The sequence below is a fragment of the Protopterus annectens genome, chromosome 6.part1, assembly GCF_019279795.1.
Source record: "Protopterus annectens isolate FY-2018-M chromosome 6.part1, PAN1.0, whole genome shotgun sequence".
Taxonomy (NCBI): Eukaryota; Metazoa; Chordata; order Ceratodontiformes; family Protopteridae; genus Protopterus; species Protopterus annectens.
Genome location: NC_056738.1, coordinates 404713414 through 404736331, shown reverse-complemented (window position 1 = coordinate 404736331; position 22918 = coordinate 404713414). Strand labels below are relative to the sequence as shown.

At 38.5% G+C, this 22918-nt stretch overlaps 1 protein-coding gene across 2 annotated transcripts in view; it reads right to left on the bottom strand.

The window, feature by feature from the left end:
* The window catches only part of CFLAR (CASP8 and FADD like apoptosis regulator), a 764637-nt gene that overhangs the window by 413248 nt on the left and 328471 nt on the right, over nt 1-22918 (bottom strand). For both annotated transcript variants that reach the window (XM_044075821.1, XM_044075822.1), the window contains 2 exons: nt 13049-13154; nt 6132-6267 (listed from right to left, as the gene is read on the bottom strand). In XM_044075821.1, coding sequence (XP_043931756.1) covers nt 6132-6267; nt 13049-13154 — 242 coding nt within the window. The remainder of the gene's footprint in view (nt 1-6131; nt 6268-13048; nt 13155-22918) is intronic.

The window sequence follows — 22918 nt, the reverse complement described above, 5'->3', positions numbered from 1 at the left end:
ACCCATTGGGTGACGTAGGGATTAATGACCAGCTTAGTAAGTTTATCTATGATTCCAGAGTGGGGGATGGTGTCAAAGACCTTGGCAAGGTCTAGATAAGCTGTGTGGACCACCTTACCCTTGTCCATGGCTCTGGAGACTGATTCGAAGAAGTCAGTCAGGTTCAGGAGACAAGATCGGCCCTTCACGAACCCAAACTGGGTGGGGTCCAGTGTTTGAAGGTTGTCAATGTCTTTGTTTATAAGTTCCATGATAGTATGCTCCATAGCCTTGCAGATGAGGCTTGTCAGACTGATGGGACGGTAGTTTCCAGGATCCAAGGTGGATCCCCCCTTGTGGAGTGGGATAACTGTAGCTCTGCGCCACTCAGTGGGCACGAAGCCTGAGGTGAGGCTATGATTAAACATGACACTTAGGTGAGGTGCAGTTCATATTGTAGTTCATGTAGTACAAAGCCCAGGATGTCATCTGGTCCCATGGATGCTGTATTCTTAGCTTTGGAGAATGCATTTTTTACCTGTGTGGCCGTTATTACCGGAATTTGGCAATCTTCCGGTACTGAAATGGGCCATTTAGGGGGTGAGAGGGGGGTGAAGTTGGCACTGAATCAATCTGCCAGGATATTGGTAATATCCTTGGGCTCAGTATATTTAATGCCATTCTGTTTTAGCTCAGAGCAGATCTGAGCATTGCCATTTAGATTCTTGACATAGTTATAGAATGCCTAGTGGTTGTCTTTGGAATCTTTGGCAATTTTATTTTCGTAACTAGCTTTGGAGGATTTTATGAGGGATCTCAGTTTCGTACTGAGGCTGGTAAGGGAGTTTTTTGCATCCTGGGATTTTCTTCTTTTCTGCAACAGTTTCGTCCTTTTGTTGTAAAGTTTGTTTATGGCAGGGGACCACCAGATGGGCTTCCTTTTTTTGGATGAGAGCATCTTGGTTCTATTTGGGATGGCACGATTCATGCATGAGTGGATGTACTCGTACAGTACCTTAATGTAGGATTCAGCAGTTGAACTTTCAGTTCCCGCCATCTGCATGGGTGCCATGAAGTTTGTCACTTCTGACTTAAGTAGCATGAAGTTGGCTTTGGAGAAATTTTTTATGGAGGTTTCCTTGCTGGGGGGTGGGGGTGGGATGTGGATGTTAAGGATAATTAGCTTATGGTCAGACCTGTCTAACGAGGAGGTGACCACAGGTGTGGAGCACTGATTTCCCATGTTGGTAATGACCAGGTCTAGGATATTGGAGCCCCTGGTGGGACTATGGATTAGTTGATCCAGGGCGTTGGAATTTATGAATTCCAAGAACCATTGGGCAAAGATGTTGGTACACGAGTAATTTTCCCAGTTAATGGCAGGGTAGTTAAAATCACCCAGTATTAGGGTGTTTGGTTCTATCTTAATATTTTCCAGTATGTTTAGAAAGGTGTACTGAGAATCTTGGGGTATGGTGGGGGATCTGTAGCAAGCTACAATTTGGATTGCAGTCTTACCTAGTGTTAGTTGCACCTGGAGAATTTCAGACGTATTGTGTTGGGCAACTAGCCTGGTGGTGTGAATATCCTTGGTGAATACTGACACTCCTCCACCTTTAGTGTTTTGGTCCTGGTTTGGTGGCCGAAAAGTGTGGTAAGAGTTGTAGCCTGGTATTGCAGGGGTGCTCTCTGGAGCCTTGAACCATGTCTCAGTTACTGCACAGACATCGATGTTCTCCATTTTTAGGAGTGCCTTGAGAGAGTGCATTTTGAGGTTTAGACTTCTAGCATTGAGTAGCATTACCTTCAGATTTTGCATGCTTGTACCTGTTATGGTGGTGGTTTTGTCCTCTGAACTTTGCCTAAAAAAGGCACTATAGGGGTGGCAAGAGCCTTAGCCAGTAACCTGAATCCCAGGGGCGGCAGGTGCAGACCATCTCTGGCAAAGCATTGTGGTCTGTCAATCATGTCGTCCCAGGCAGAAAGATACTGGATCCCCTTTGAATGACACCAGAAGCTTAGCCAATTGTTGAAGTCAATCATTTTGTCCTTATATTTTGGCATCATTCTGAGTGAAGGCAGGATGATACTCAGGGCTAGGGTCATACCTGCCTGGGCCACATGATCCGAGAGCTCTTCCATGTCTCTTTTAATGTAGTCCAGGGAGGTATGTCTCAAGTCATTCACTCCAACATGGACAATGACAGAGTCATATTTGTACTTGTTGTGGAGTGACTTGAGTGCATGCGTTATGTGGTGGATCCTGGCAGCTGACTGTAATTTTCTCCTTGTTCAACCTGGTGAGAGGGACATCAGTGTGCCGGACTATAGAGTCACCTACGACTAAAGTGTTAGGTACATTGTCTTGCCTTAGGGGCTGTTGCTGGGTGGCACACTGGTGTTGTGAACTATGTGACACTTTGGTTGTGATTGGTGTTTGTTTGCGTTTCAGCTTCAGAGGTCCTTGTTGTTTGGGCAGGTTACAGTTAAGGGCCTCTGCATATTTGGATTTAGTGTTGATATATGTGGGTATTGGTGGTGTGGGTTTAGAAGGGCTATGTGTTGCTTGAGGTGTAGTGTGGGTGTTAACCTTCTCCTCTTGACTGTCTAGCACAATCTTGGGTGGAGAGAGCTTTGCTTTCATTTTGGCTATGTAAGTCAGCCCAAGCTGGAAAATCCTTAACAGCAACTTCGGATTAAAGACTTCAGCAAAACATGTCAATACACTCAAAGATAAAGTCTCAATTTTATCTCAGATCAAGAATCTGCTATGCATTCATACTCCCAAAGGACCTGATGAGGTAGCATCTAAAACACAGCCCTAACTGAGCCCAACTCACGTAATAAAAGTTTAACAAAGTACAATATATAATTGTTACATAAATCTTTACTTAATAAAACAAACCATATGTTACTCCAAACATTATCTCACAGTTACTGGATCCTTTTGAAATACTACCACCCAGTATTTACTTTTTAATTGTGAAATTGTTAACCAGGATACAGCACTGATCTCACTGTATGTATTTTAGTCTCACTGCAGGAGATAAATACAGTAGATACACAACATTATACAAAGTGAAAGGCAAAATGCATTACTATATACAAAGTGAGTATCAGAGCTGGCTTGAGGGTGTACAGACAACAGATATATATTTGCTGTGTGGTGGTGTTCAAGGCCTTAAACTAGGAGAGAAAAGTGTCATACATTTGTAAAAGTTTTGCAAGAACATTGTCAATTACAAGCATCTTCATTTTACACACAAGCATACACAAACAATATTTTCTTGCTCTTATGATAGCTCTAAAGAGATTGATGGTTATTTCTTGCTCTGTTAAATCATCCTTTGTTATATTCTTCTTGGTTACCACACATTTTAAACATGACCTTTCTTCATAATTTAATTCAATTCAATGTCTCTACTATATACACTATCCAGTGAAATCTATTTTCTAGCTTTTATTTTTAAATTTCCAATATTCAGTGAACAGCAATATTTAAGATATTTCTAATTTTTATCCTACATCAATGCTCTCAAAGCTCACTGCATAACAATTGTAATAATTTGTCACGTACGTTTTAAATTAAGTTGCAAAATTAATCCATTACGATTATTTTCTTTACCTTGAAGAAACTTGAAATGTGAGTGAAACAATATATTATCACTGAATCTTACCACTACTATGAAAATCCTAAAATTTACTACTCCTTAGTCTCCCAACTTCTCCCATTTCTCATACACAAATTAAATATCTTTAAAATACGCAGATGTGCTCTTACTTTAGTAATCTGCAAATCATCAGAACTCTTGGTATAGTTGTTTCAAGAACCTTTCTACACCTGTAGCATACTAACTTAAGAATTTTTTTCCAGAATCACAAAATTTAAACAAACATATAAAGTACAACCCAAGACTTCAATGACAGCCAGTTCTGGCATTAAACTTTCTTATCAGTAAACTGGTGACGTAACCAACACTCAAATGTTTATCCATTTATTCATTCAGTTCTACTAAAGGAACTTCTCTTGACTGTTGACCAAATTCATAATACAGCTTAACAGATGCAGGCCTCAGGAGTTTCTGCCTAAACTTTCATTTAACAGTATGATGTAATATGAAAGCAATGCCATCCCATTCTACAGCAATGTCATTTGTAGGTTATACTTTTAAACACATTTCACCTCGAAAAACCTAAAAAATTCATATTTGTTTTATTTATACATTGACCAGGTAAGATCCACTAGGCCAGATGCCTGTTTTTAAAGGAGACCGGGGGTGGTATCCATACTGACTAGGGATAATTTGACCAGGGCACTGGGGAAACGTCCCTATTCTTTTCCATAGTGCTGTGGGATCTTTTGCATCCAGATGAGCTACCACCAATTCAGTCAGATGGGGCTTCAGTTTAACATGTCATCTAAAGGACGGCAATCTTTCAAGAGCACACTTCCCTGTTATGCTGCACTGCAGTGTCAGTTTTGGAAAATTAATCCAGCTACTCTTGTGGAAAAGAACCCACAGCCTTCTGCACCAAAGGTGAGTGTGCTATCTGTTGAGCTTCTGAGACTACAATAGCTTATCTCTCTAAATTTGTCCTGTAAATCTACCGTATTTCAAGAAACTAAAATAAATCCCTCTCTGTCACTTGCCTTCTCTTGCACACACACTGTGCACTATAACGTAATTCCCTTTTCATCTAATCAAGCCCAACTTTTTCAAGAAATCAAGTAGTATCCCAATCATCCATCTATCCGGTGTTTCGTCTCATAAATGCAACAATAAATTTGGTTTTTGCACTGAAGTCTAGCCTGAGTACTAGAAGAAAGTAATGAAACCCATATAATTTATTAGTTTTTATATCCCTCTCACCAATACAAAGGCAAACTACTCTGTGAAATAATGTTACTGCAGTAAGGGAAAACTGAAATGTCAGTGAAAACTTAACCACACACACGCAAAATATATTTTCTTGCTCTTACTAGGACAGATGTTGAACCCACCTCCACCCACCTCCAATCATGCAGTCCATTTCATTCTGAAATTCACTTATCACACCTAACACTACTTAGTTCAAAGGACTATGAGCAGAATATTAAAAAAAATAGGCAACTGTGCTAAGATAGCAGTGGTATAGCTTCCTTGACTCTTGCGTGGCTGAGCCCTTTCTGTTTATGCGAAGCAAAACCAGGCATTCAGCATTTGCTTAACTCTGGCAGTTTCCTTACTCAAGGCATGCTGCTCAAAATTCAAACAATAACCCAAGAGTAGGAGCAAGCACCAGGGCTGTCCACATCAACAGTCATCTCTCCTAAACAGAGTTACTTCACTTTTAGATGCTATTAAAAACCAATCACATCTCTATCGTTATCTGCAATACCAGACAATACTGGACACAAATGAGAAGACTGCGAACTACAAATCAAATCAAATAGTCCAAAATACAACAGATGTTATTAAACAATGGCAAATGAAGACAGAAATATAAAATATCAAACAGAATAAAATAAGATGCAACAAATAAAAACACAAGATCAAAATACTGCTACATCAAGCTGCTGAGTGATAATGTACCACATGTAATTACTGGAGGATATCAACTTTCACAATGAGTTTTCTCACTACTGAGTATGTTAAAAAGTGAGCTTTTATTACTTGCTGGTATGTACTAGTCAATTACCGAAGATCTAGGCTGGAGCTTGTTACCACCCTGTTGCAAAAAGTAAAATATTGCCTACATTTTACCACTGTCAATGCAGGACCAAAAAGGGCTTACAAAATGAAGCACAACAAACTGGAGCTCACTCTTCTGGAAAACGGCAGCTTTAAATGCAAATACCTACATATCACCAACACCTGTAAATCTTGAAAATTCTTACAAAGATACAGTGCCTGTTTACTTGGTATGATTAAGTAAGGCCAATAAGCACAGATGATACCTCAGTGTGGTCTAGTTAAATGACACTGAAAACACATAACATAACGCACATTTACAGAGTACAAATGAAAGCACCAGGAATTAATACCACATCCGCAGAATATAGTTCTTAACCTATGCCACAAGCACCTTTTTTTCTGTCTTTTCAGGTGTACTACATTACTTTATTTATGGCCACTGTGAGGAAAATTATTAGAAAAGTCAATTGATCTTACTTCGCTGTCTGTATTTCAAAATTCTCTTATATAAATCCATTCTTCGAAGTTTCTGTAGGCATTTCTCTACTATATCTAATTGTTCAGGAGATACCTTGTTCAGTTTTTCCAGCTCCAGTACGGTACCTAAAAAACTCTGCAAAAAAAGAAAAAAAATATTAAGAACGAGACAAATGGCAAGCCTTCCATATTTTGTATATTTTAGGTATTTATTTGGCTTCTTAACAAGGTGTTGCTCAACCAAGCAAATCTCCATTTACAGTGTATGCCAGATTAAAGAATTACAATAATGCAAACCAAGGTCAGACAAGGAAAATGCCCTCCAAAATCATCATCATCATCAGCTATCAAAGGCATAAAAAAGAGAATCAGTGGAGTTAAGATTACTAACATAGTATAAAATGAATGCAACCAAAACCTTGTGATAAAGACTGGCATCATGTCATATACATAAAATGATTAAGGACACTAAATGTATGTATCAATAAAGGGAAAATCTACCACTCCTGCTACAACATACAAAAGCCAATGATACTTGGGTGTCTGATCATAAAACACCAATTTCACATGCTCTGGCATGGTACAATAGCGTGATAGTATAACATTTAATGTTTCATAAAAAAACATCATGGAAGACTATATTATACTTGGAACATACGAAAAACATTCTCATACAGTAGATTTTCAAATTTAAAGGAATTATTAAATATGAAGAAAGTTAGTGGAAACTGGGTACAAACAGGTTGTTATCCATGTGGACATTGTAAGGTATGTAGCAGTGTCCGAAATTTAGACGGAATTTACATAAATGGCAAAAAGTTTAAGGCCATGGTTCTGTTCAATTGCCAGTCCTGTGGGGTTGTTTACATCATAGGCTGTGAGTGCAAACACACAAGGTGGTACATAGGGCAAACTAAGAGAATGGCAGAAAATCATATTATGGAATGTCTGGGTGATATCACACATGGCAGGGTTGAAAATCCTGTGGCACATCATTTTCAGGTAGCCCATGCTGGGTCGGATGTTAGTTTGTTTTTCAGCATTTTGGCCAAACCTCTCAATAAACAAGGGGAGGATTTTCTAACTGGGTTATTAAAATTAGACACAAAGTTGATTATTAATTTTGGTACATTATTTCCCAAAGGTTTGAATCAGGAGTTCAAAATCAATTTTCACTAATAAAGAATAATTTCTACATATAACATAATATAATGCATGTTAGTTAGTACTAAATTAAGTTATGAACATGTATTTCAGGGTGATGCATTTGTCAGTTGAAAATGAATTGTGTGCTTTTGATATTCCAGTATTTTGGGGGCATGTGTTAAGAACATTTATCAGCTTTACCAATATACAATCATTGTTTATATTTTATTAAAAATGTGTTTTATTTATTGACAATGAGGTCACAAAGTTTACTGTAGAGATATGAATGATTGAGATGTTTATAACTCATATGTTTGCACAGACTTTATACATCTCTGGGTGTTGTATTTAAATTTATCAGTTACAATTATTAACTGTATTTTTTGTATTTTGCACATCAAGTGTTGCATGTATATTTCTTTAGAAAGGGTTAATCTGTAGTGTCTAATTAATGACACAATGCAACTTGTAAATGAATAATGACGTAACAATTAGCCTCTTAACGTGTATTTAAAGTTGTTGCATTTGGTGCAAAAATCATTCCTTTGAAAGGCTTTTGAGCAGAGGTACCAGGAAGCACTAGTAAAGATTTTTATACACCATTTCTGCGAGTAGTTTCGTTCTTTCATCCTGGCAATCCAGTTTTTCGTATGTTTCTGTGAAATTTTGGTGCTTTGACTATATTATACTTGGCTCAACTTCTGATTTCTTTAAACAAGGTTTAGTGCTGACGTCTGTTGTATACTATAATTTTAAGACATGTATCCTTGTATTATGCTTTCTAATATAAACAGCCAAGGAGGATATTTAAAAAAATAGTTTACCAAAATAGTTCTCGCTTGCTGTCTCTCAAAGGATCAAGTTGTTACCATTCCTCCTTCAAAGAGGAAAGGCTGGCAACCTAGTTTGGATCCTTCAGATCTCAACAAATAAAAAAGATCAAAAGTTCAGAACTGTTACCAACAACTTGTATTCCTCCTCTTCCTCAGAGGCACTGTATGTATCTTTGGATCTTATGGATGCTTACTGGCATGTTTCATTCTTTTCTCAAGCCACAAAATCCCTTTATCATTTAGTTGTTGAGTTACATTGTTAATTTGCTTTTTGACTTGGCAGTCTTAGTATATTTCCTGACCCCAGCACCACCACCACCAAGTCCTCGGTCTTGAGGAGTAATGTATCACTCCATTTAAATGGTATTCACAGACACATGTATTTGGATGGCAGCTTGATTTATGCCCATTCAAAGAAACAACTCAAAAGTGCATTCCAATTTTTGTACACACCTTAGGTCTCACAATCACTGAGACGCAGTTGGATTTCTTGCCTTCTCAACAGATTTTTTTTTTTCTAGGAAAATTGACAAACAATCTCATTGATGACTCTTCATTCTCTAGGCTGCATTGCAAAACTGTAAATGTTCAGTGCAACAGCAGACAAGGCTATCCTAATAGAAAGGTTATTCTATTATTCTTGGTCATATGTGTGCAGGTATCATAAGCATAAGGCATGCAAGACCCCAGCTGATGAAGCTGTAGCATTACCTGAAAAATCCTACAAATAAGGCAAACCCTCCATAGGAAAGGACAACCCCTTTTTTCTGATTTTCCACAAAAAAAAAAAAATTAGATTGGTGGAAGGTACTTTTCCAAGAAATGAAGGAAGACCATGTACTCTACCAAAGTGGAATATATTTAGATATTTTTAGAGAGAGTATGGTGCTCATCTCAAACAACTACGTATAAATCTAAGTGTTGACTATGTTAATGGCTATGAAGGAACTCAAAATTCTATGTTCTTCAGGGTACTGTCATATAATTTTTAATGATACCACAATGATATGGCACACAAATACAAGAGGTGGCACCATTACCTACCTGTTTACATATTAACTTTGTTGCCCAGGCTGGTAGTCTGGCCCTCAGACAATTTTCAGCCATGACTCCAGCCAGCTAGGCAGTTAGAAATTTCAGCATACAATTACCATTTTGTGATACTAAACAAAACAATGAACGTAACATGCACAGAATCACGGAATATAACAGTGATAGTTACACTTCCATTGTGCTGTACAAAAAGTGTGCAAAACACAGTTTACAAAAACAAGAAACATTTGATAACAGGTAAGGAAAGTATGAAATATTTAACTATCATCAGCAATTAGTATACAGATGTATACATTCATAATTTTTTAAAAAGATTGGTCAGGGGAAATTATACAATGTTTGGGACCATTCAGTTATCAATGAGTGTCTACCTCATGGCAGTTCATCTGATTAGAGCAGGCGGGCAGATACTCTCATTCATAAGATCTAAATGGATTCCAAATGGTACCAATCTTCTTCAAGTCCTTCTTCGAATGGAAGGAAGTGCTGGACTCTTCATAGATTTCTTGTCTTTCTTTAGAATACTCAGCTTACTTGTTTTCTGATAAGGGCATAGGGTACTTTTCTGTGAAACTGGTGCCTGTGTTACTTTTATTGATTTCCCTCCTATTCCTCTAGTTCAGAGAGTTCTCTCAAAAGCAATGAGAAAGAAAGTTTAAACAGAACAGAGCTGTCAAGGTCATTTAAGACAACAGTGGTTTGTCCATATTTAGTAATCTGCCTCTCAGCATCTTCATTTATCTCTCAAGGGAGATCTAATTTTATCAGAATGAAAGTTGTTCTCCAACCCTGTCCTTTCATCATTTCAAGGCCTTGATGCTAATGTTTCAACTCATATTAGCTTTCACTCCTCTCATATATTCAAACGTTTGACTAACACCAGGAATTCAACCACTAGGAAATCTTATTTTACCAAATACAAAAGTCTCATCTTGGTGACATGCTAAAGTATTTTTCTTTTTTCCAGTTACAAACAGAATGTCTGTAGTTCTGGATTATGTGCATCATCTTTTTCAACCAAAACTAACTCGCTGTACAGTGAAGGTTCACCATCACGCTGCTCTTCCTTGTCTGCTACTCTCTTTGTAACAGTAAGGCTGGTCTTCATGAATTCCTTATCTTAGACTTCCAAGAAAGAAGTTGATTTCTCTTTGGGGATCTGATGCTTGTTTTGAAGTTATTTTCACCTGTTTTTTTTTTTTTACCTTTTGAAATATTTAGCTTTCAGAATTGCCTTGCTGGCTGCTATTACTTCATCTGAGAGAGTTTCAGAGCTACAAATTCTAACTTCTAACTCCTATACAGTTTTTCATACAGACAGGCTCCAATCTCATCCTTAACACCTACCATTATGATGGCTATTGCTCTCACTTAAAACTACAAAGTTGCCCTCTTACTCCCCTAGATACTCAAGAGCTCAAGTGAGAAGATCCTGCATACTGTGAAATTCACATAAACATTTGTGGGTTTACATTCATAGGATGAACTCCTTCAGATAGTCTGACAAGCTATTTTTCTTTTTTCCCAAAAAGTAAATATTCATGTAGCAGTTACTAAACTGACCACAACTGAGCATCTTTTAGGTTCTATTCTTTCACTCTGTGACTATGCAAACAGACCTATGTATGAACAGATCAGAAATCATGTTAATAGAACTGCTGATGTTTTGGCAGTTTTCTTTACAGCAGCTTTTGTTGCTTGCCTTTATGAAACTGCTACTTGGTCTTCCATTCACAATTAATTAGCTGCACGTGCATTCTGAGCTGGGGGATGGGTCTGAGGCTAGTGGCTCAGGGTCTGCATGCATGAAGTTCCTCTTTCTTATAGCATTCATTCTTTGGGATTAAAACCACCAATCTCAAATTACCAAAAAGGCAGAAAGGAAAGAAATACCGTAGCACAGCTGCATGAGACCTTCGGCATAAAAGGGAAATTGACTATTTCTTTTGTATTCTTAGGTTAGAATTCCCCCACCTTCATTCCTTTTGGTCTGTATTATTTGTCTTGTTATTTTAAAATCATATAACTCTGTACAGTAATACAGCTGTAAGAAAATGCTGCACAGCTGCTGAAGTGATTTGTTTGTACCTATCTTGGTTTAGAAGAGCGAAGGAAGGAAAACTGCAGTTTTGATTACTGCAAGTTGTTAGCAGAAGGCTTAGCAGATATCTGTTCCTTGGAAACAGCAGTCTTTGCACTGCTGAAGTTAGTTGCTACAAATATTAACTTCCCTGAAAGATTCGGACAAGAGGTAGACTTTCTCTGACTACCACAGAGCTGTTAATATATGACCTAGAAACTGCTTTAGTCATACTATTACAGCTGTATCATACTCAGTGCTGCCCACGCTCTGCTTGCTACTGCTTACCAGCAATGTAGTTCAGATGTTTTTTTTTTTTTTTAATACTTTTGGGGCTTAAAATTTCTCTACTTTGACTTGGATGCCTGCTTTTATATAGCACAAAAAGCTGCCATGAGGTAGTCACCCACTATAACAGCAGGTAGATGCAGCTATTGTCTTCAAATTTAAGCCAATAGAATGTCCGCAGTGGTGGTGCTGCGGTAGCGTTGTCACTTCACAGTAAAATGCTGTCCGGTTCGATTCTCAGTTAGAGCGCCTTCTGCGTGGAGACATGCGTGAATGTGCGTACCTTCGTTGAAGGTTGTGTGTCAGGCCTGCCAAGCCGGTACGTAAAAATCAACTGCCAATCATTAGCGGACCGGAGTTCCGTTGTGGCGACCCCTAACCGGAAAAGCCGAAAGACGCACACACAGAATAGGTATCTTTCGGGATAAGCCCATATATGATCAATTGCTAAAAGACATAAATGATGATCAGCGATCTGCTATTAAGGTGAGTTGGAGTTAGATATACTACAGACCAGTGGTTACAGGCAGTCTCCCATGCATGGTACATGTACGTGGGGAGAGGGGTTAAGCAGCCTACATAATTTAGAAAGTTATTTTCAATCAAACGGTCTTTGAGCTTTCAGTCTTTGATGGACCGAACCAAATTCACCCAACTCTCATTTTCTAGTGATCTGTTTCAAAGAAAGAAAAACAGCAGTACGAGGTACACAATACTGAGTACTGATAAAAACGTAGTATTTTGACATTCCTGAAAGAACTCTCAACTGCAATTAATGGCCACTACCCTACTTTAATAACTTTAATCAGATACTGCTGATCAATACAATTTTTTTACACCAATAACCACACTGTTCACTCATTACATTACCTCTAGTTGATTCTTAATAACACAAATACTTTTCCATTCTCGATTTCTTTTTCAACCTTACTTCCAAGTGCTACGAATAATTTTCTGGATGGATTATTTATATAAGAAGTTCTCCTAACAAGCTTCCTACACCTGTGAGTAAATCAATGCAGTGATGCAGTTAGCACAATCATACAGGATACTATTCCTAATGGCTATGCATAACATCTAAGATATTTCTGTGATAGAAAGATTGACACTCTACGTACGAAGTCTTTACTTTTACACCGTGAATTATTTTTTACCATTTCTAGCTTCTCAGATGTCACATGATCCAAACATTAGGAGAATTATTTTCATAAGTGCAGCTGTACAGTCACAGAAGAAAATGTTTATTTATTCATGTAAGTTGCAAGCGAGTCAAGATAGAAAACTGCATATAAGGTGTAAGAACTGCAGCTATTAAATAAAACAAAAAAAAACACTCTAAGGCTCAAGTGGGTAGTGTATTACATATAGCATCTTTCTACAGAGTAATTTCTTAAAAAGTGTGGCAAAATGTCAAGCTCAAAATCTAAAGAGTTAGGCAAACATTTTTTATTGCAAGAATATATACTATATTCTACATTAAAGATTTCAAAAATAGTAGTAATATTTCCTCATGTTACCTTAGAGTTTTCCTTCAGTCTTCCTCCCACATAATCATTCAGTACAAAATTGAAGGATTTTACATCTTCTTTACAAAGGCCTTCACTGATTTCTAACATTAGAACCCTAAAATAAAAGCATGGGTAAAGTCAAAGGAAAATCATATTATATAACAGCTGGATGATAAATACAGTGTGAGAATGCATTGCAACAGTACACTGACGTGAGGAAATATGCTCACTGTGTAATAAAGATAGTAAACCGACAGATAAAATGAATAAAGAAAATGTATACAGTTAAGTGAATGCGGCATTTTAAAGTATGTTTAAATAAACATTAAGCAGTTAGAAAACAAGACAACAAATATTAAAGGAAGGAAATTTCAATAAGAAAGATGGATCAATAGAGAAGTTCAGGGGAAGAGTCAACTATAAACTATTAATTTTGAGAATTTAAGTTAATTTCCTTTCATTTGAAAAGCAGAAAGAGATAAAAAACATGACTAAACATAATTGGTAGTTTAATGGCAAACGTTTCAATGATATATAAAAGAAGAGCTTTTCTAGAGAAAGAGAGAGCGAGAGAGAGATGTGGGATAAAATACATCATCTGGGAGTAAGGAGAGACAAACAGCAGGTTCAAAGAAAGCTCTTTATAATTTATGATTTATAATACAAGTGTTTCCCACTCAAGTCTGAAATTAAAAAAAACATGAATTTTACTTCAAAGCAAACTGTTGTTATAGAGTAGTCACCTATTCTCAGACAATGTAACTGAACAAGATGTCTTTCCTTTGTGAATACATATCAGCCTATCAGACATGTTTATGTAAAAAAAACAGTAACTTTATTCTAAATTTGCTGTCAACATGACAATTGTGTACATAAATGGCTACCAACAACTTTTCCAACTAACAGACATACAATTAGTAATGGTACATTTTTCTTAAGTTATGCCCACATGGAATTTCATAGTCAGCAAATAAAATAAAAGTCCAAATATCCATATTCAGGTAAATCATAACCTTTGCTATGTCTGGAGGGATTCAGTGATGCATGTGCTATCCACATGACTCAAAATGCCTGCTCTCTGAGGAAGGGTCCACACATGTCATTTTTGTTGAGTTTTTCAAAGTCATATCTTTAAAAAACTGCACAGCCCACTAGACTGTTCTAGTCAAAACAATCAGGATCTCACCATCAGAATCTCACCATCCAGAATTACACATTTCTATATAGAAAACAGAAAGCATTAGATCAGTTCTTTAATGGTAAAAAACAGAACATGATCTTCTGTCATTTTACATCTCTCCTGAAGAAGCATCCTACAGGCAAGCAAGGAATGCAGAAGATTCTTAAATTGCACTTCCAAATAGATGATTTATTTTGTTTAGATCTGGTGGACACACACACACACACACACACACATTATATATATATATATATATATATATATATATATATATATATAGTTTACTGTGGCAACAGTGAAACTGCCTCGGTCAACTAGCACATGGTTGAAAGGCAGTATCCCAGGTAGGCAGAATGTCGACTAAAAATCGATCGATTTACACTACAGCGAATGGGTTAAGTGTAGGTTGATCATTTGGGTTCAACATTGTGCAGAGAGGTCGTGCTTCAGTGAGGAACAGGGAAGTGGCCTATTTCCTCATTGTAGTGTGATCTCGAAGCTGGTATAGTTAATGTACAGGGGGTGTGGGGGGCATAGCCCCCCTGCAAAATACTAGAAGTAACATACCTTTGACTGTACAGTTCAACAGTATGTTAATGTACATAGCAGGAAGTGAGTGACGTCACCTCCTGCTATGTCGAATACATCAAACCATGGTGATCGATGTATTCATTTTCGCTTTGGGTTTACATTCGAAATTTCATATTCAACATTTCGAGTCGACCTTTCTTATTGGTCAACCAAAGGTGATTCGAAATTTCAATAGTAAACCACACACACACACACATATATATATATATATATATATATATATATATATATATACATATATATATATATATATATATATATATATATATATATATATGTGTGTGTGTATATATATATATATATATATATATATATATATATATATTTTTTTTTTTTTTTAAATTTTATATATATTCCCTAACCATCAACTACCCTATGGGCCCCATTGGTTCCTCCTTACCCCTTGGCATTAATCCTCCCACATCAACCCAGTATGGAGTGGATTTGTCTCATGGCATCTCAAATTCAAGTTCTGGGTGTTGGAGGGAGCCTATAGTAACACTCCTGTAGTCATCATCCTTGGGAAGTTGGGGTTTTCTTTTTTTTGATTTTTACAAAATCTAACACCCCTCCTTGATGAAACTGCTGCATATCCGCAAGTCAAGCTCCACTCAACTAACCCACACACTGCCTCTACCTGGTCTGTGACATCAATAGACATATTGGCGGGACATATTTGTGTTCCACAGACCCCCCCCCCTTTTGTGTCTTCATTTCTTCATCTGTCCCACTGTGCATCCTATCACCAGTCTCAGGCACTTTGTTTCCACCAACTCTAGCTTCCTCATTTGCTCTGTCTTTACTGCCCTGGTTTCTGTATCATACAGTAGTACTGGTTGCACCACTGTTTTGTGCACCTTACTTTTCAGTTTCTTTGGCATTCTTCTGTAATACTCTACACCTGACATTCTATGCCAGTTGGCAGCAAATTGTGGAAATCACAAGAAGCTGATAGTACAGATAGAAGGCAAGATAGTGGAACAGGTAAACAGCTTCAAGTATCTGGGAGGGGTGGCTGAGGAAAAGGGTAGTCTGAATGAAGAGGTCAAAACTAGAATCAGAAGGGCTGCAACGGTTTTGCATTCCATTACCCTATAATTGGCTGAAGTCCTTGCTAAGAGTCTGCCTGTGATGCCACATCATCTGCATACAACAATTTTGTTGGTCTGTCCCCTCCTACCAGTTTGCTAACATAGTCCATCACAAGTATGAATAGCACTGGGCTCAGAGATGAACCCTAATGTACACCTACTCTCACTGGGAACCCCACTATGAGACTGAACACTGCTTGTACTTAAGTCACTGTGTCCTTGTACATGGCCTGCACTAATCCTACCAATGTTTCTACAGCTTTGAACTACTGCAGTACTGTTCAAATCAGCCTTCTTGGGACCTTGTCATACGCTTTCTCCAAGTCTAGGAATGCCCAGTTGGATTATTTCCTCATCTCTGGCTCCTTCCAGCTATCTGTGTCACTACAAACATCGGGTCAGTTGTGCTGCATCCTGATCTGAATCTGAACTGCTCATCTGCCATCTTACCTTCTACTACTCTGCGTATCTGTTTATCAAGCACCCTCTCCAGAACTTTCATGCAATGTGACAGGAGTTTGATACCTTTACCCTGCCCAGAGTTGTGTATGTCCCCTTTATTCTTGTACACTGGCACAAGTACACATTCTCCAATCATCTGGAATACAGCTTTCTCTCTCCACTGCTATGAGTACCCTCAAGAGCCATTTCTCTCCCATCTCATCAAGCATCTTTATCATACCTGCTTTGACCCCCATCTGAGCCTGCTGCTTTATTTAACTTCATTTTCCTTAGAGCTATTCTTACTTCTTCTACGCTGGACTCCTCTTCTTCTATCATTGTAGGCTGTGTCTGGGGCAGTACAACTTCTGTATGGTTTTCTTCATTTAGAAGCTGCTGGAAGTACACCTTCCATCTGCTTTTGATGTCCTGTTGGCTGGTGAGCAGGTTGGTGCTGGTAACACTTATGAAGTTTGTCTGAATATCTTTTTTATCTTTCTGTCTTTGCCTTGCAACTTCATGGAGTTTCTTTGTGCCACCTACTGAGTCACTTTCCAGAAACTAGTAGAGTGCCTCTGATGCCCTATTCTTTGCTACTGCAACACCTTTCTTACCTTCTTTATTACTCAAACAGTATTCCTTCCTAGCCTGGTCCATCTTTTCTATCTCCCACTTTTTCCTGCACTCCTCCTTTTTTTTTAATGACTTATGGACTTCTGCTTTCCACCACCAGCTTTCCTTATGTACCTTATTTCCAAACCTGACTCAGCCATTTATCTGTTCTGTAACCCTCAGACATGCTGTTTTTAGGCCCTGCCATTCTTCATCAACTCCACCTATTTCCACCTCTACTTGGGGTGCTAGAGACCTGAGTAACTCCTTGAACTGTTGTATTTTCTCTCCAGTCAACTTGCAGGTCTTCAGTCTGGTCTCAGTTAACCTTAGAGCCTGCCCTGACCACTGCTTGCACCTGACTGTGGCAACCAGTGGTTTATGCTGTGGGCCAACAGGGTATTATAAGGAAAATAATGGACTATACACTAATGTTAGCAGACCTGACATAGCCAGTGCTGCTGCAGTGTATATTATTTCCCTATATTGTCCATCCTGGAAAGCATAAAATGGTTTCTGCATTTTTTTTTTTTTTAAGAAAAAGTAGTCACTGTCCTGGTTTATTTACAATGGAATCTCCACCTACTACACTTTTAGAAATTACTAGGTGGTAAATAAGTGCATATGACTGCAGATTTGAACAAGTCTGTGCTTATGCATTTACTTGAATTTTCAACTGTATCAGTGAGGCTTTTGTAATTCTTTGCCTGGGTTTATGTCCATGCACCTGTTTTAAATTAATTTCAGAAAGTAACTTTAGCATTATAGTACATATTTAATCGGAGTTGTGACATAGTGCTTTGCATTTTTATCAGAAGGAATGTTTACTTTGAAAACACAACACTATTATACTATAATAAGCACTATTTTAAATACCCGAACTGCACTTCTCTGATGGGGGTGGGGTGCTCAAGTAATACTGTAACATTCTGTATTGCACTTTACAGCAAAAGAGACAGCACTTTAAATTATTCTGAAAAAATGCATTTAGCATTGTACTACTATTCTTTCTTTCTGGAGCTGTGACATCCCTGCTTTGTACTCTACGAGACTGAAGCAAAAGTTATATACTTACCATAGCAACAGATCCTCATCATAACAGTCCATCCTCAACAGGCAAAACTAAGGCTAACAGGCCTTAGTCAGCTCAGCATCTAAAACTTTCCCAGGCTCCAATTCCTCCTGTTTACCCATAATGCCCTGTATTACAACTTTACGTCAAATCAAGTATGACACTTGACACAGAAGCACACATACAAATACCTAAACAATAGTGTTCATAAACACAAAGACAAAACAAGTGAATACCTGAGGCCAGGGCAAGAAGGGGGAGTATGCTAAAGAAGATTAACTATGATAATTCAGATCTTTGTTATGGTACATATATACAACTTCTGTGTCTGAAACTATCAGGACCATTTTTGTTCAACTGCCAGGATAGGCTCCTTGCTCATACTCCTGAGTGATCATCATAGAAACATCATAGAAGGAAGCCCAAAACCTACAGATAATAACATCCCACTTATTAACATCTTGCAAAAGTGTTCTGAGAAAGTCACTCCACAGCTGCATAAATATCACCTAAGGATGCATTTCTGAAGAAGGCTGGAGAGACAGCCAATGTTCTTGTTTAGTAAACATAATAGGCCTATGCAGAATAAATGCTACCTAGACAAAATTACTTTGGAATCCTTAGAACTCGAGCTGTTTGGAACAAAGGAGAAAAAAATAGACGAGAATTTTCCCTAACAGATTAAGTTCCATCCACATGAAGGTTAAAGTTGTCTGTCCCCATCTGCGCACTGTAGAAAGTATTCACCTGTATGAGAATAACTGGGAAATAATTCAGGCAAATTCCCAGACTAACTCAAATTTATTTGCATGGCTACCTTTGGCACGAAGGAAGGGTTAGTTCTCAAAGATATCCTGTCCTTTTGAAATAACAGCTATGGCAGTTTTACTCAGGAAGGCCAACAATTTGGAAACTAGCCTTCTTGCACAAGTTGCAACTACAAGAAAAAGTTTTCCTAGATATGTACTTCAGTTACACATTAGATGTGGATTTGGGGTGTAAAGTTAATTTTTTAAGCATAAAGAATAAATCTCAAGGCTAAACAGGTTTCTTAAAATGAGTTTTTTATCTTAAAAGCTCCCATAAGTACAACTTTGCAAACCTGCAAAATGCAAAAAAAGCATTATAAAATCCTTAGTGGAAATTAGAAAAGTAGCAAAGTGAACTTTAATGGATGAATAAGTTAGACTTGAGTTGAAGATCTGGAAAAGGTAATCTAAGTGCACTGGCACAGAAGCTGGAAAAGGATTTAACCCCCTGGAGATAGCTTAAATGGATAAACATGTACATTTATTTATTTTTTTATGTTTACCTTGCAGTGGTGTCTGAGCAGAAGTGAGGATGAGGATGACTCTAGGAGGGTATGCAGTACCCATAGTTATTACTGGAAGTAGAGTAACCATAAGATTAAATGAAGGTCCAGGTGAGTGGACAAGCTTCTAAAGGGCCTCAGACAGACTATTCTCCAGAGGAAGAGGCCAAAACATAAGTTACCAAACTTGTTGAGGTTAAAATGGGGCTACAAAAGAATGACCCTGGGCTACTTCTGTTCAACTTCCTAAAATAAACTAATTACAAGGGAAAATGAGGGAAAACTAAAGAGTAACCCTGTGAATAATTGTAAGATTATGGCACCATTGAGATGCTCCTCTAGAGGGTGAATAAGGGAGCAGAGGTTGCTACATTTGGCACTGGTTGGGAATGCATGTCAGTCACAGCAAGGCTTTCTCCAGTGCAGAGAGCATCTATGCTGCTGACAAACTGAAGGTACACTCATGTGGCATCAGCAAACAATGAACAAGCCTATCTGCAAGACAGCTGGCTTCCTAAGAACTATGGCAGGCTGCCAGAAAATTACCGATAGGCACACCCCATTTCCCCACATTCTCAATGTTCTTGATACAAGGGCTATGAATAAGAGTTATTCCCTTGTTTCTTTATGTATCAGATCACAGTCACAATGTTGGTATGAAAGGCAACAGGACCTTGACAATGAGAGGCCTGAGTGTCTGTAAAGTAGAGAGAACCACCCACATCTCTTTAAAACACTGACAAGCAGACTAGGCTGCCTAAAATGACCACTCACCTTGGACTATCTGCCCTTGCAATACTTCCCTCCCAGATACAGTGCAATAGTATCTGTCGCGACAGCCATTAAAAGAGTGGGAAAGTGAAAATCTCAGTTTATTGGTTACTGGATGTGGAACCTGGCTTGAAGCACCATAAAAATAGTTACTGCCACCAGACCTAGTATCTGTACAAATAGTATTGCTGAGACTCATTAAGGTTCACATTGCTTCAACACTGCTGACTTTAACTGGGGAATTCGGTTCTGAGAAAGATAATTCTTACAAAACAGACTAATGAAGGTCAGAGTCTGCAATGGCCACATTTGGGACTTTACAGTGCTCAATGCAATTCCCATAGACTGTAACAATCAAAGACAAGACTCCAGTGTTGTCAGTAATTTGTCTAAACTCAGTGTGGCTAGAGGCCAGTCAATGGCCCTTGGAAGCTTCTGACTCACAGCAACTAAGGACAGACATCTTGGGGTCTTGGGTGAGACTGAATAGAAAAGCTCAATACTGATAATGACTAGCTCCTACTAAAAAGCAAATAAATCTCCTGGATTGCTTGGAGATCTTTATGTAGGGAAAGATGTCTTAGAGGTGCAAAAAGCACACTCAGTCTTCTTCTGATAGACAGGAATGATGGACTTCACTGTATCCATGTGGAACTTTTCCTTAGAGCAAATTCATTTAGATGGCATATATTCAACACTAGTCAGGGGCCTTTTGTTTTCTTAGGCACTTAAAAGAACCTGGAGTGATCCTTTCTGCTCTGGTGAGACCTTCTGGATCGCTATCAACCACTTTTCCTGCTGCACTTTTCTGACAATGTGTGACACTACATAATAGAAGGCAGCACAGTTTGGGAGGAGTGAGGAATTGAATAATACAGACTGTACATACTATAGCCTGAATCCATTTGTCTTAAGTGATTGGTCAGCTATACAGCTAAGTAAAGGGACAAGCAACTCCCAACGTCCTTCAGAGTGGGACAGTTTAGGAAGTCCTTAGAGATTAGACTGCTTCCTCCCAAAAAAGAAGACTGCTGTATCCTTCATTCTGCTGATTTTTTTTTTTGGTTTTGGTGGCCAGCGTGGCTCTTCAACGTGGGAGCCTTTAACGGCAGCAAAGCAATTAAAAAGTCAATCCCAGGGGTCTAGACCTAGCAACTCCAATCATCTGCATAACAAACGAACCTGGCCATCCCAGGACAGTGCCACCACATGAGTTCTTTCTATGCCTCCCAAACAACAGCAACATCTACTGACAAGAGGATGTACCTAGGAAGAACGTTGGAGGGACCAGAAAGCCTCCTGCAGCAACTTCTTTTTGAGCATCATATCACGGACCTCCCTAAATCTGGGGCTATCCGGAGGGGAGACTGCATCTTACCTACTGTCTATATTTGGTGTGTGGGGGACTCATATGGGGGTGTCAATGTGCTTCCTGTTTACATGTGTGCTTTCTGCCCCTCCTTGAGGAAAGGTCTTTGAAAAAGGGGGAGAAAAGCTAAACTAAAATCAGGCACCTTACGCAAATCCCGCTGGTGGCTCTCAGTTTCTCTGCCCCACCACAGACAACACTAAGAAGCTTAAGGGACAGGTGGGAGTGATTCCCAGATTGAGACTAACACATCTACAAATAATGAAGGCAGCACATGCGGAACGCACTGCAATGCTGACATGGAAATCAATGTCAAAGCAGTAGTCTGGGCTCAAGGTACAACCTAGCACCTACAGTCAACATCCACGGATACGAATACTGACATCATCAGCATTCAGCTTCAACAAACCAGCTCTACATATCAAACTTAAGACCTCAAATCCAAAGGCTCAAAGACTAAAGCATTAGTCTATAGAGACTACTGGCAAATACTGGTACTAAAGATAAACATACCTTGCACTGAGAAGAATGGTGTGCCAGTGTTGAAGGAATGGTCATTTTACAAGATGCCAAATTCAAAAACTGTGACACTGTGGTCAAAATCAGTCCCATTGTTAATGGTTCTGTTAAACCAGACACAGACATCTGCAGGATGCTGAAAACTCCTGATGGAACTGATGCGATTATATGGCAGGTAAGGAGACAAAGTAGAAAAAGAAGAGCATCCCTATCCACCCTAGGATCAGACGAGGAAGGGAAAAGACCCATCTCCATATTTGTCTTCAGAAAAGCTCTCATCATCTTCTAACAATCTCTGTAACTAAAGTAACTGAATACCTACAACACAAAAGTAAATGCTTTGCAGAGTTGGCAGACAATGACCTAGAAGTTATAAATCATCTGAAATCTGCTTCATATGATGAAGGCACAGTCTTGTCTTAAAGTCTTGAAGGCTGGTCCTCCACAACAGTAACTGACAATTTAGAAAAGCCAACAGTATTAGAAGTAGCAACATCTTCTAATCATTTTTTTACCATACTTTCTCTGAAATTGTTAGGGAGTACCACCAAAAAGAGCAAGATCTCTCTTGTTTTTTCTTGCACGTCTTTGACCTGTCCTTATATTCCTCCTATCCTTATCCTTGGGTCTAGAAGATTCAGCTATCACTAAAACCGCCATAAGCATTGAAGGGGCCAACACTTGAGCGGTTGAAAAAGGGTGAGTCCCCACTGCCGTTGATCCTTCTGCAGTCAGTAAAACCTTGAGAATCAGCTTACTCTATTTATTGTTCACTTAAGCAATTTGCAAGCCAAAAAAGGAAGAAACACACACTTTCAGCATAAACTGAACTGCACAATAACAGAGAGCTGTAGTATCAACTGTGAACACAAAGGAAGAGAATATTTTTTATACAGTAAAATGACGACCATAAAACAGCAC